This window comes from Varroa jacobsoni, unplaced genomic scaffold (assembly GCF_002532875.2).
Source record: "Varroa jacobsoni isolate VJ856 unplaced genomic scaffold, vjacob_1.0 scaffold_563, whole genome shotgun sequence".
NCBI classification, from domain to species: domain Eukaryota; kingdom Metazoa; phylum Arthropoda; class Arachnida; order Mesostigmata; family Varroidae; genus Varroa; species Varroa jacobsoni.
Genome location: NW_019213465.1, coordinates 239,059 through 251,588, shown reverse-complemented (window position 1 = coordinate 251,588; position 12,530 = coordinate 239,059). Strand labels below are relative to the sequence as shown.

At 38.4% G+C, this 12,530-nt stretch overlaps 2 protein-coding genes across 6 annotated transcripts; one reads left to right on the top strand and one right to left on the bottom strand.

Annotated features, from left to right (window-relative positions):
• Window positions 1–1,197: 1,197 nt before the first annotated feature.
• LOC111261498 (uncharacterized) lies at window positions 1,198–8,388 on the bottom strand. 2 transcript variants are annotated; one of them, XM_022835042.1, is made up of 2 exons: window positions 8,343–8,388; window positions 1,198–4,582 (listed from the first exon to the last, which is right to left on the bottom strand). In XM_022835042.1, the coding sequence occupies exon 2, from the start codon at window positions 4,542–4,544 to the stop codon at window positions 2,208–2,210; it is 2,337 nt and encodes a 778-aa protein (XP_022690777.1). In that variant the 5' UTR covers window positions 4,545–4,582; window positions 8,343–8,388; the 3' UTR covers window positions 1,198–2,207. The 2 variants fall into 2 exon arrangements, with proteins under 2 accessions (XP_022690777.1, XP_022690776.1); XM_022835041.2 differs by lacking the exon at window positions 8,343–8,388 and adding an exon at window positions 7,150–7,372.
• LOC111261504 (uncharacterized) lies at window positions 7,018–12,366 on the top strand. 4 transcript variants are annotated; one of them, XM_086968736.1, is made up of 6 exons: window positions 7,018–7,040; window positions 10,215–10,375; window positions 10,737–10,840; window positions 11,289–11,370; window positions 11,732–11,785; window positions 11,888–12,366. In XM_086968736.1, exons 2-6 carry the CDS (start codon window positions 10,244–10,246, stop codon window positions 12,008–12,010), a joined length of 495 nt encoding a protein of 164 aa, XP_086824862.1. In that variant the 5' UTR covers window positions 7,018–7,040; window positions 10,215–10,243; the 3' UTR covers window positions 12,011–12,366. The 4 variants fall into 4 exon arrangements, with proteins under 4 accessions (XP_086824862.1, XP_086824861.1, XP_022690793.1 ...); XM_086968735.1 differs by lacking the exon at window positions 7,018–7,040 and adding an exon at window positions 7,466–7,566; XM_022835060.2 differs by lacking the exon at window positions 7,018–7,040 and adding an exon at window positions 8,526–8,664.
• Window positions 12,367–12,530: the final 164 nt, after the last annotated feature.

Sequence of the window (12,530 nt, the reverse complement as noted above, 5' to 3'; positions counted from 1 at the left end):
AATCTATAAGCTAGACTGCCCTGTAATTTAACAATAAAATAATATTAATATATAAAATTAAACCAAATCTTTATATCTTCAGGAACGGCTACCTAAGGCTGTCAGACAAAACAGACAGTTTTCTTTTTCTACTGGCATAGTCTGACTATATGGTCAAGAGGAAAACCATTTGCAATAACTTGCTTTTAACCTGAGGCGAGAAACTACTATTTACATTTTAAAGTAAACATCTTGGAAACATTGACACAGGCACCAGTGCTGTCGTTACCACACTTAACTCTGCAGCAGATGAACTCTGTGATGTCACTAAGAGCTATTTAAGTAGCCCCCTACTGACGAAATTTACATTGTCTGACGGCAGATCCTCAGTCAGAGTTATAACCACTGAAGTACTCCAATGCACCTAGAAAGCATAAGGGATTTTTTTGGTACGCGGTTTTACTTTGCAATAATTAAACCGTAATTTAGAAATAACTTGATATTCACTAGTATCCTTAAACAAAAATTAATTCTTTTACACCTGGAGCATTTTTGCAGGCAGTGATCGGCACAACAGCCCTGCTTGTGTCTACAGCTCTATGGCAATGCAAATTTCAGCTTTACTGAGTTAAGCAAACATAGAAGATATCGGAATACTTAAAGCCTAACATTTTCAAAACCATACAAACACAGTGCATCAGGAATCCCCAGCTGTTCAAAAAAAATTAGAAAGCGTTGCACTGAATTGCTACAAGTACGTAAAATATTCGTCGATTAAGTGGAGCATTATGATTATATTAACTACACACTTCCCACAGAAATACTCAAGAATTTTGTGTCAAACAATTATGATACACAATATCGTCTATTGCACCTTAGAAAGTCCGCCTCATCTGTTCCACCAATTAATCGTCTTATTTCTAATGAAATAGCATTTATAGATAGGAGCAAGTATCCTAGACTTATGTCGTGCATAGTGCATCGTACGTATTGATAAATGTAAGACAAACTGAAATCTGTGCTTGACGCCTAATATGATATTCCTACACTTTTTGCAACACTTTCTCTATATCTCGTGTGCAATTACACAGACATTTTGACACCATTATCACTATTATTATTATTAATGCCGTCAGGTGCAAATGGCTTATTTTTACAAAGAAACTGGAGCGTTATGTTGTGATTTACGTAAATTTGCAGAGAGGAAAAGGAGCCGGATAGTTCATAATATTCTTAAATTGCATTTATTTAGGAACTAATATATACATACATATATTTAGAGATTTATTTATAGAGAAGCAGGATGATATGTGCACATTATCTGTCTCGACAAAACGAATCAATGTCAAATTTGCAAAAATAAGAAGCATGTAACAACATGCAGAGCATGCTACGAACGCTTTGATAAATAAAGATGTCTGATTTAACTAGCATATTTTGCCTACACTATATCCGATTTTGATTAAAACGAAAATCTGCTTTCCAAAGTGCTCGAAGTTTATGTTTCAACAATAAAAACGATAGCATTTTGTCTTTACTGCAGTAATAAGCTGTTCGTTTATTACTAATAACAAAGCCTTAGTACCAGCATTAGAACTCTGATATAATAGACCGATCAGAGATTATCATCAGTGAGTCCGCACGGTTCTCACAGTATAAGCCAACATTGCGTACAGGATACGTTGTAAGAGTACACAGACTCGCCTCAACATTGAGCCCGCATACATACAAATAATATGCAATACGTTAAATTTTCACTTTAATATATATATATATATATATATATATATATATGATATAAAAGCTTCTTTGTCCTCGTTGCACAATTCATCTGCAAGTACTTTTTAAATTCAGTTTTTTTTTATATACATACATACTTACCGATCAAGTAACCTATATATTTTACTAGGCTATTGGTTTTTGAACTATTGACAATGAACATATGAAACAGAAAAAGACGAGGAGCCCTTTTGAAGGCAAGTCATTTTGTAAAGTAGCTCCATAGGATTTTATCTAACTGCGTAGCAACACGTTCCTTCGGTACAATATACATCTTTTTGTTTCCGTACAAGACAATTCCCCTCTTTGTTGTAATGCACAGAGAGAAGCAACTACGGTAAGCAACTCTGGTTATAAGGTTGCCTTTGAACTATTGTAGTTTTTTTCGGAAGCTTAACTTTACCTTCCTTGAAGACTGACTACTCTAGACGATCATTTTTTTGATGTATCTAAACTAACTCAATTTCACGTTTTGTTTTTGTTCGATGTTTGGCCGCAAGCACAAACAGACCCTTTGGAAGTGTGTTCCAAGTTTCCGGTGTGCATTGGCGCGCTGCCAGGCACTCTAACCGTAATACCCGTCGGGGGCTACGTTGGATAATCGGATGGTTGCCAGCATCAAGGTCGCAACAGGCTGCCATGATCGCTCGCTCAAGGATAGGTAGATCTTCGCCACTCCACTGCGAACATAAAAGGCGCATTAGAGTCGTCAGTTCCTGATTTGTAGCTGCTTCAACTTCTTCTTCGGCAGCGATTGCTTCTACAGCTTCTGCCACTTCATCTTCTGCTCTATCCGCCGCAGCATCCGCTTCGTTGTTCTCGGGACCTAGTAAAATGACGATTTCACCCTCGTCAGCTTCGTTGGCCTGCTCATCCACAATGCCTTGCATTCGGCGTATGGCGGCTGCCACATTCGCGACAGCTCCTTCACCACGAATAATAGCGTTGTTAGCAACATCATTTTCGTCACCATTGTCATCGCCACCAATGCCTCTTTCATTAGCCTCATCGGCTTCAGCCATATTGCCCAAGTCATCGTCATAATCATCTTCTTCCTGTTGTGGCAATAGCGGAAGAATATTCTGTAGGGCACCACCGTTGATTTCGATCATCAGGTTAGCCTCAATTACGCGGCCAAGTTCATCCACGCCACGAAACTCGACTAGTTGGAGCCCCTCATCTTCGGCTATATCTAAATCTAAGTTGTCGTCAAATTCGTCATGTTCATGATCGTGATCACATATTTCATGTCCTTTAATTGGCCAAATAAGCTCTTCAGCATCAATGTAATCCTCAAGTGTAAAGTCTAGCCGAGCACCAATATCTACTAGCATACCAACCAGCTCACGAAGTTCTTGGAATGGCGGCGACATTAGCATGACGTCTGCTATATAGCTTAATAGAAGTGACGGCGTTACTTGTGGAGCACGCTTAATCTGCTCTCTCAGTTTGGCTATGTCAAGCTGTTTTAGAAAATCGTCGCACCTTGCCGCTCCGATCTCAAGACACCGCATAGCGCCAAAGATGTCTAGTATTTCGAGCCAGTTAGGCTGAGACTGCTGAACGAGGCGTTTCAAGGAAACTTGAAAAGCGCTTCCAAGAAAGTTTCTATGTGGTGGCTCGATGGTTCCAAACATATCAATAACTTCCGTGAATGTGTTTAAGTATCGAAAAAACCAGGTCTCGTCATCGTAAAGAGTGGACGTACCTTCCAACATGATCGGGCCGACTTCATTGGCCAAGATAAGAAAGTAACATTCGCTTAAAAACCGCAGCATGCGACCTTCTCGAAGATCTTTTTCTAGCATCTCCACATCCTCAATTCTGGAGAAACATCGACTGTCCGGCATATCCGGAAGCCGTTCCAGCCCATTTTGTTGACGAACTTCCACCGCTCTCCGAAAGTACGTTAACCCCTCAGCTTGCAACGGGATGATTTTTTGAATACGTTGTAAGCCGACTTCAAGGAGCTCTAACGCTGTTGCTGCCTGCTCTGCCGTATGAAGGTTACCTGTAAGAAAGAGTTCAACACAGCTTGCATAGCCCCGAGTGGCGGCTGCGCGCAGAGCACATCTGGATACTTGTTGATTGACGTACGGAACACCCGACTCGAAGAGAATTTTCGCCTGAACTGGGAGGTAATCAGTAGTGCTCCAATGTAACGTGACAGCATAGTACATATCCTGCGCCGTTGCATCACGCAGACTTTGACCGTGAGCCACAAGCACGTCGAGCACCTGGCGGATAGCTGTCTCGCCTGCGAATGGGTGCATCGCCAGCCACGACGTCCATGCATCGGGCGTGAGGCCAAGTTTGCTGACAAAGTACTCCACGATCGGAGCGTGTGCGTAATAGATGGCTGTCATCATGAACGAGTGACGAGGTAGAGGACTGTGAGGATCAACACCCATTTCATCTATGAGGAACTTTACTGCCGCGAGATCACCCGTGCGAGTTGCAACTCCCAGCAACGCTTTGCCACGCGTTTTTAAATGACAGAACCGAATACGTTCATTGAGGTAGCGATTCCTCACATCGGGTTCAAGTTTTGCAAGTAGAGCTTGAGCAGTTTGGGATAGCCGTTCTATGGAGGGGCCCCACTGTGCCCAGGGGTGATGACAAGTAGGCTCATGACTGAGCTGCTCTAGGATGGCGTCCTGGTCCTCCTTAACTCGACAATTATTGTGTGGTTCTTTTGGATTAGCCAAGTCGAATAGAAGCTTGTCTTCCGGCGATTCAGGTCCACGAGCGCGTTTTGCAGTTAAGCTTTCCTCATCTTCAGCCATAGCGTTGCGGTGCTTCGTTTTTGAACTTTAGCTCTTCACTGAAATAGAAAATAATACAAATAATAAGCATGATTAATATTTTCACAACTTCGAAATGACCTTCTTAAAAGTATGGGGTAATTAATATTTATAATAATAACAGTTTAGTATAATCCATTTCACATGCACGCATAGATCCAGAGGTCTTACAGATTGCAACCTTACGATCTACAATCTAGATTTAGGATCTAATCTTGTATCTATCCATCTGTCTGTCTGTCTACTCTGCACTAAATATTAACAACCTTGGGCAGCTATTTTTGTACTATTCGAAACACCTTCTTAGGAATTGATACCGATTTGATTTTTTGGCCAGCTAAGAGTACATTGTGGTGGTAGGAACGCCTGCGGGTAATGTAGTATTATTAGCTAACGACGCTCCATCAATTATAATAAGGATAAAGTGCACGCTCATAACAAAACAAGGGCAATATCCTCACACTAAATTTGGTTATAGCTTTCACTTGCGTTTCAATTGTAGCTTTCATATATTATGTAGGTGTATTTTTTGACAGAAAGGTATACGTCCTTCGTCGAACGAACTATAGTCTTCATTCGCTTGTTACCGTTCGCTTACAGACATGTGAATTCTAACGGCACCATTAGACAATACATGCTTCGTGGTTGGGCGATAAGCTAGGTTGGCTGTAAGCAAAGCTGAGAAACGGTATTAAGAAGCAGCTAGGCAGAGATGTGGATCTGCGTATAAACCTATCTTATTGTAAGACACCATAGGATTTATACGTGTATGCTGCCCTTACAGCAGCAGTGATTTAAAAATACACGTTTCCAACGTATCACTTATAAAGAAGGCACGTCATGGTAATATAGATATTTGAAAAAAATACCAGTTACCACAATTGCCAATGACACGAAATTTATTTGTAGTTTTTTAAAAACAACCTATCGTGCTAAACTCGATATAAGCAATATATACTTTTATAGAAAATGGTCGTATAGGATCGATTCTATAGCCACATTTTTTAGCTTGTATAAAAATTACAGAAAGATTCAATCATTTTATGATAATTTCACTGCATAACTTATTACATATATATATTACATATGAATAAACAAATCATTGGACGCATTATGGTAGTATCCAAAGTTTCAGTAAAGGCTTACATATAAAAATTGTTCTATCCACTTCAGCAGCCTCATAGCACAGGATCTTATAGATTGTTTGTATGAATAAAGGGTATTAGACAGTACTGACACCTGAGATGTATTGCTCCAAAATAAAAGGATATTAGAGCCTCAGAAGACAGTGTGCAACCAGTCTTCATTCTGTCCCAGTGAAAACAGATGCATCTTTTTACAGAACCAATCTCGTTCTTTTACAACAAAAAACGCATTGCACAGTTACGCAGTGGCTAATGTCTTTGACAATGACTGAAGTAATTTAGCAAAATGTAGATAGCAGTGTTTTAGTATGTATTCATTGGTTTGACTAAATTGTCACCAGTCTACCTAGAACGGTGATAAACCACCCACTACTTGCCCGCGGTCGTACTCGTCAGCAAACAGAGTTGTCTCTGTTACTGGATGAAAGGACGGCAAATGGACCGACAAACATGCCCCACATGTTAGTTCGCACTTACTGCCATACCTAGAATAATTAAAACCATCAAGTTCTAACCGAACGCTTGCTTCAGCTAGATGTATGTACACAAGTTACAACAAATAGCTACCTTGTCTCACAGTTTATGAAACGATAGAAAGAAAACTATGCAAAAGATCAAAAGTATAGTACCTACGGGTTTTATCACCCTTTATTGTCACGACACCTGCTGATGTAACTCGACACTAAAGAAAAGTCCAACTACTTTTAACCATGTAACATAAGAGATGGTTACACATAAGAAAAGTATTATCTTATTAAAGATTATAAATTAGCTTATACTTTCTTATTACATTTGAATTCCACATTCAAACAAAAGAAATAATTACGATATGATAGTGACTAGTAAAACATCACAACACTATTCGTGGAGGAACGGGCTTATTAAAAACCCTCTCATTTTAAGTATACTGGCTGATTTCGACTGTTGCCTTGCGAATTAAGTTTAAATGCTTGGTAAACAGTAACACACAATCGTATTAACTGAATAAAATTATACATTTAAGATGTAATCATTAATACATCTTAAATCATTAATACAGCAACCTGAAAGTCGCGACTAATTCTTTCTAATAACTTTCTGGCTAATTCATAACATAATATCAAAACCTTCCTCAAAAACAGTATAATAATATCAAAAAATCATAATGCGTCCAAAACCTGTCCATTATGCACAAGATGATTGCTTTAGCTGGCAATTAGACCGAAGCTACGGTGGATATTTTAAACATTATCTCAAATTCACTGCAAATCAACAGATGTGGCAGTAAGCATCCAGATTACTCTGACGTGATACAGATTACCTGTTGTGACGACTGAACTTTGACCAAAGGCAGGTATGGTTTCGCTCCTGAACGGTATCTTTGTACCTAGCAAGGACAAATTGACGTTTCTGCATTTGCTTAATTAAACAATCGAATTAAAAATGCCACGTCGACTACTCACCGTCTAAAAAGACTTGGGATTTCACTCCAGTATATCCGTTTCACAAGAAATTCAACTTTTTTTTACTAGCCGAAGGAGCACACTACTCGAACACTCATAGCTTGCAAAGGTCACAATACACTTTTTTCCTTATAATTTGTTAACTTTTCTGAATACTAACTTACTGCCAACTGCATTAACTGCAGCAGCAGCAGTAGCATTTGAACGGTATTTTTCTTATGCTGTAGTCCAGCTAGCAGACGACATATAGCCCAAAGGGTTTTCTTTTTTGTGCTGCTAGCCTGCTAGCAGACGACGAATATTCCTAGGGCGTTCGAGAACGATAACAATAGTAATACGGTGTAATAAATGAATTGTGTCGATTTAGACATTGGCGGCGTTGCAAGCGTCGATCCTGTTAGGTCAGACGACGACTAGGTATGATTGGAAAAAAGCGAGTCCTGTGCGATAAAGGATAGGAGAAGTAAACCAAAGTTTCGTAATCGATAGCAAATCTGAACGATGCTTGTATTTCCGATATAGACCTTTATGGACGAAAACGTTTTTATTTAGATAATAATTCATATTCGACTCGTAGAACTTTGTTGCTCATTTATGTCAGTAAATATCCTGTACGATATCAGAGGAATCTGTGCTATTCGAACCATTGGTTTCAGAGAAAAAATACCTAGAAGTCGACTTGGCCTATTTTATACAGAAGAGGACATTGAAAATAGCAATGACCCAATGTAGCCAACAAGGTTGTTTTTTGTGGGTAAATCATTTGCCCTACTATCTCAATAATTAATATATATCATTCTTGCGTCAAACATATTCTGCTCTTATTCGACGCGATTCACAGCTTTTTTTTGTTTAGAAGTTTATATTACCAGGCCATATGTCTATATCGAATTTTGCTCAACTTGCGACGGACTTGATAAAATATTGGCTGAAGTACCAACGGAAACTGCAGAAATAAATAATTGTTGTATACCACGTGACTGTGTCAAACAATGGCCTCACAAAACAATATTTCACCATTTACGTTCTACATACTCAATGAACATTAGTTAAATTACCGTATTCCGTAAGTGTGAGCAGCGTATTCAATATATTTACCTAAAGGGACATTTTAATGCAAACTCCAATTCTCTATTTGCACATACTATACTGAAATAAATTTGCTCGCCTCTAAATTAGAAAAATATTCTCACCTCTTGCAGAGACTATCTCTTCTTTCTCTTTAAAATAGCGGAGCTCTTTCGGTCCGATGTTTACAAACAATAGCAACTGGGGCGCCAGCTGGAAGTCGCGGACGCTTGTTCACAAATCGAATGGACAAAGAACTTCACTCTTGTTGCCATATATAAATAAGTAAAGTTCGGATAATCGCCAAATAGCGCCTAGCTGAATGAGTGGCGGGGCATCTTTTGCTGCTGGTAATTGTTTATTTATTGGGTTTGCTTGTCCGAATTGCGCCGGTCCCAATAGTCGCCGTGGCTCAACAGCCGGAGTGGGGCAGTAGTTTTTATATCGGTACGTATTATCAATTTTTGTCGGTCAGGGACATGTGTTTATGTGATCGTTTATTATAGCTGGCATGTAATTGTGTGACAGATTCTATGCGGTAAAGGTTTGGGAAATTTGAAAACTGTGGCTAGGCTTATGTTTTGAAGGAAAGCTTTTTAACTAAAATGTAATTTACATCAAATGCGTTATCAGTTAAAGGCGTGACTTAAACTGAACGGTGCTGCTTAAACTGGTCAGGGATCGTTTGCTTTGATTCTACGTGTAATTCGACGTTTATGCGGGCTAACCAATTTAACAAAATTAACAAAATGGACCCCAGTTCTCCTGGGACTACATGCTTTACCAGAACCGGTCATATAATCTATCTTTACTTGTTAACGCCGTTTGCGCAAAGTACAATTTGTGCAGACTCCAAGCAAGGTTTCTTTGACCTATAAACTACCTTTGCAAACAAAGCATTTTTCAGGTGATTCGATCAAATTCTTTATTATTTTTGATGACGATTGTTTAATGCTCCAGGAATTTCTTTCGTTACAGATGCTAACAAGTATGTATAGGTGCCGTGCAGATTTTTAAATATTTTTGAGATGGTGTTCAGAACATTACTAAGGTACAATATTTACTTTATCGCGATGCAAGTTGCATCCGGAAAAACGTTATTTCAATCGAAAAGCCAGTTCCTACTTGCTCATCAGTATTTAAAAGGACATTGTACCTAATTAGTTCAGATTATTATGATTGCAGCGGTCGCTTTGTTAAGCGAGAGCGATTTGTATGACGTCGCTCCTTTCCAATCACACTGATTTGTGGAACGTCTAACTTACTCGCGAGCCAGTTGACACTGTTCCAAATAGCCATCGTTGTGTCCTTAACGTACTCAAACATCCGAAGACACTCTCAACTGTCGCTGTATAAACATATGAATTCTACGGATTTTATTAGATACATCGAGAATGCTAACAGCAAAAGTTAATATTCAAAAGGGCTTTTATAAATGTTCTAATATTCGTTACGTCGAGATTACAGTCTAAAATCGTTTTAGACTATGTGCTCGACAACTTCCGAAGAGTCACGCACATTGCGTATGCTTTTGTCAGTTTCGGTTGTCTTTGTTTCTTTCTAGAAATAAAAAAAAACATTACGTTTCAAAAATGCTTACTCTATTTGCATTTAAACACAACCCGAACTAGTTATGAGTTTACGATTAACGGGCGGTCACACTGTCTGTTTTCAATTTGAAACGGAGTCCCATAGTAAGCGCTGCTATATCAAGCGAGCAATATAGTGCAATCGACCCACATCATAAGCTAATAGTTGTTACTATAAATGTTACTGATAACTGATACTAGCCAATAACTTTTACTGATAAATAAGGACAATAATTTCTGACGGCGAAATTCAATGAGAAAATTTAGCTTGTTTTTTGGACACCGTCACCCGCGCCTGCCTCTAATTTTCTCTAAAGCGGTTTCACTGACGGCGAACTTTGTTTCAGCCTTATCACACTGTGCATTATAAACGGGTACTGAATGACTATACGCATATATATATTTTAGGGAGCGGAGATGTTTCGAGCACTAACAGAATGTCGTTAACATGCCTCGGCTACTTCTCTTTGGTAGACCATTCTATTTCGCTGATCATCAAGCAGGCTCAGACCATTGCCAATCCACTACACGCTATCGAGCTTAAACTGCTCATCGAAACAAGACTGCAGGTAAAGTTCATATACAATAGGTGAAAGATATATACAACGAGAGCTTTCAGATGCAACTCTATGTCGGCAGGGCAACGATCTCGGATACTTAATATACATTCTAAATATAATAGGGACACAGTTATTTGGCTTTTTGAAACGAATAAAGAAGAGACTTGCTTTTTAATAACTAGATGAAATGATTATACCAGTCGGTCAGACACAATTTATTAAACGAGTAAGTCTATAGGTTCGTTCCTCGCTTTATGAACACTGGACTTCAATCCGAGAAAGCTACGGCATGGCATAGATACAGCTCGTAATGATTTCTAAATTTGAGCTGACTAATAGTTTCTTGTATATTAACATATGACTTTCTCAGGACCTAGCCAAACTAAAGGAGCTGACGTTAAGTGAACGTGCCTCGGACGACACTCTCGAAGAAATTATGAGATTAGAGACAGCGTTACATCAAGCTTTAGCAAGGTAAATAACTTGACCGTTTGCAGATTTTTCCAATCAGCAAACGGTAAAGTTATTGATATTTAGATCCGAACTGATTCAATCAGAGTTATCATTAGTTTGTACGAAAATACTATTCCTTTATCAAACTTTTATCTGGTTACTTAATTTTTTTTGTTTGTCGAAATGCACTGTGGGTACAAACTGTAAAATCTATATAACTCATAATAAATGACAATAGAGGCCTCGTTTATGAACAATGACATTGTTCGTTAAAAAGACTTCGAAGATGGTCTTATGTAAGTTATGGCTTATACTCTTCTGATACATCATACCATCAAGGAATATCGTCACTACGTCGTCATATTTTTTTATTATACATACCAAAATGGCTTAGATGCCTGCGCGTTGTTTCAAAGCAACTATTCCTTTTAATACAATAATCTATTATTTACGTTCTTGTCCCTTTCAGATGCCACTTATTTATGGAGAACAGGGAAATGTATGGCAAATTTGTAATTCATAAGCATATGCTCCGCTTCAACGAAACTATAGTAAGTATAAGCCTTAATTGAATTTTTTTCTATGAGTACCATCTTAGAAAATCCTACATAATTTTTGCTCATGATATTATTTAACAACTGATCACACTCAAAATAGCTAAAATAGGGGAGCTTTACACATATATAATATTCAATTAATTCGATAAATTAAAAAAAAATAATAATGCTGGTTAGATCATCGCTCTACATTTCACAGAAATAAGATTTTCTCGATAATAGTTTTCTTTTAAATCAGCCTGCTTGAATAAATTGCTTTTGCAAATAGACAGCTAATGTCTCGACTCTAAGTGTCGTAATGGCTTCAGTTTTTCTTCTTGTTCAGCGATCCGTACTAACGTGTCTATTTCATCAGGATTATCATGTAGGGCCACTGCGAGTTGCAAGCATTCCACAAAGAACAATAAAGGTAAATTGGTCCAAAAGGCTCTATTGTATCCACAGAGCTACTGCATGAGCCACCAGGATAATCCTGCTTAATTTGGTCTACGGCTGCTGTAACTGATTTCAGGTCGAACGATGGAGCCGCCGGATTACACGATTGAGTTATTTTGCAATACCAGTTTTGCTGGGCATCCTTGCCTTCCGAGGACTCCGCACGATCGGGCCCCATATTCGGAGCTTAGATTTATAGCTACGTTTAACGTTAAAATCACTAAGGAAGCGATCACTCTTTTGAATGAAAAAAGTTATCGATATTTATTCAAAGATGTTGCATAATCTTGTTTGTATTCATCAAGGTTAGCACACCGTGAGATTTGCCGAGTAACACCAGTTCAATTATCCATCGCGGTCCTTATACAAGCTTCATCCAAACTTAAAACTAAACTTAACATAAGTTTGGGTGAAGCTTGTCTAAGGACCGCGATGCATAATTGAACTGATGTTACCCAGTAAATATCACGTTATCATGTATCAGTGTCAAAACTGATAAACGTTTGTTTGTTAACCTCAGTGTTTTAATAAAGGTAGAGAAAGTGAGATAAATTACTTTATTGTACTTACTTGGAATGCTCTTTTGATCCATTACAGGCCCTTGTGTGGTAATAGAGCAATTTATGATCTCTAGCCATAGTTTTTATATACAATTTCTAGCACGTATTTAAAACCCGTACAGTCTTTAACTGATAGATAAGGGTGATAAATGGGTTTTA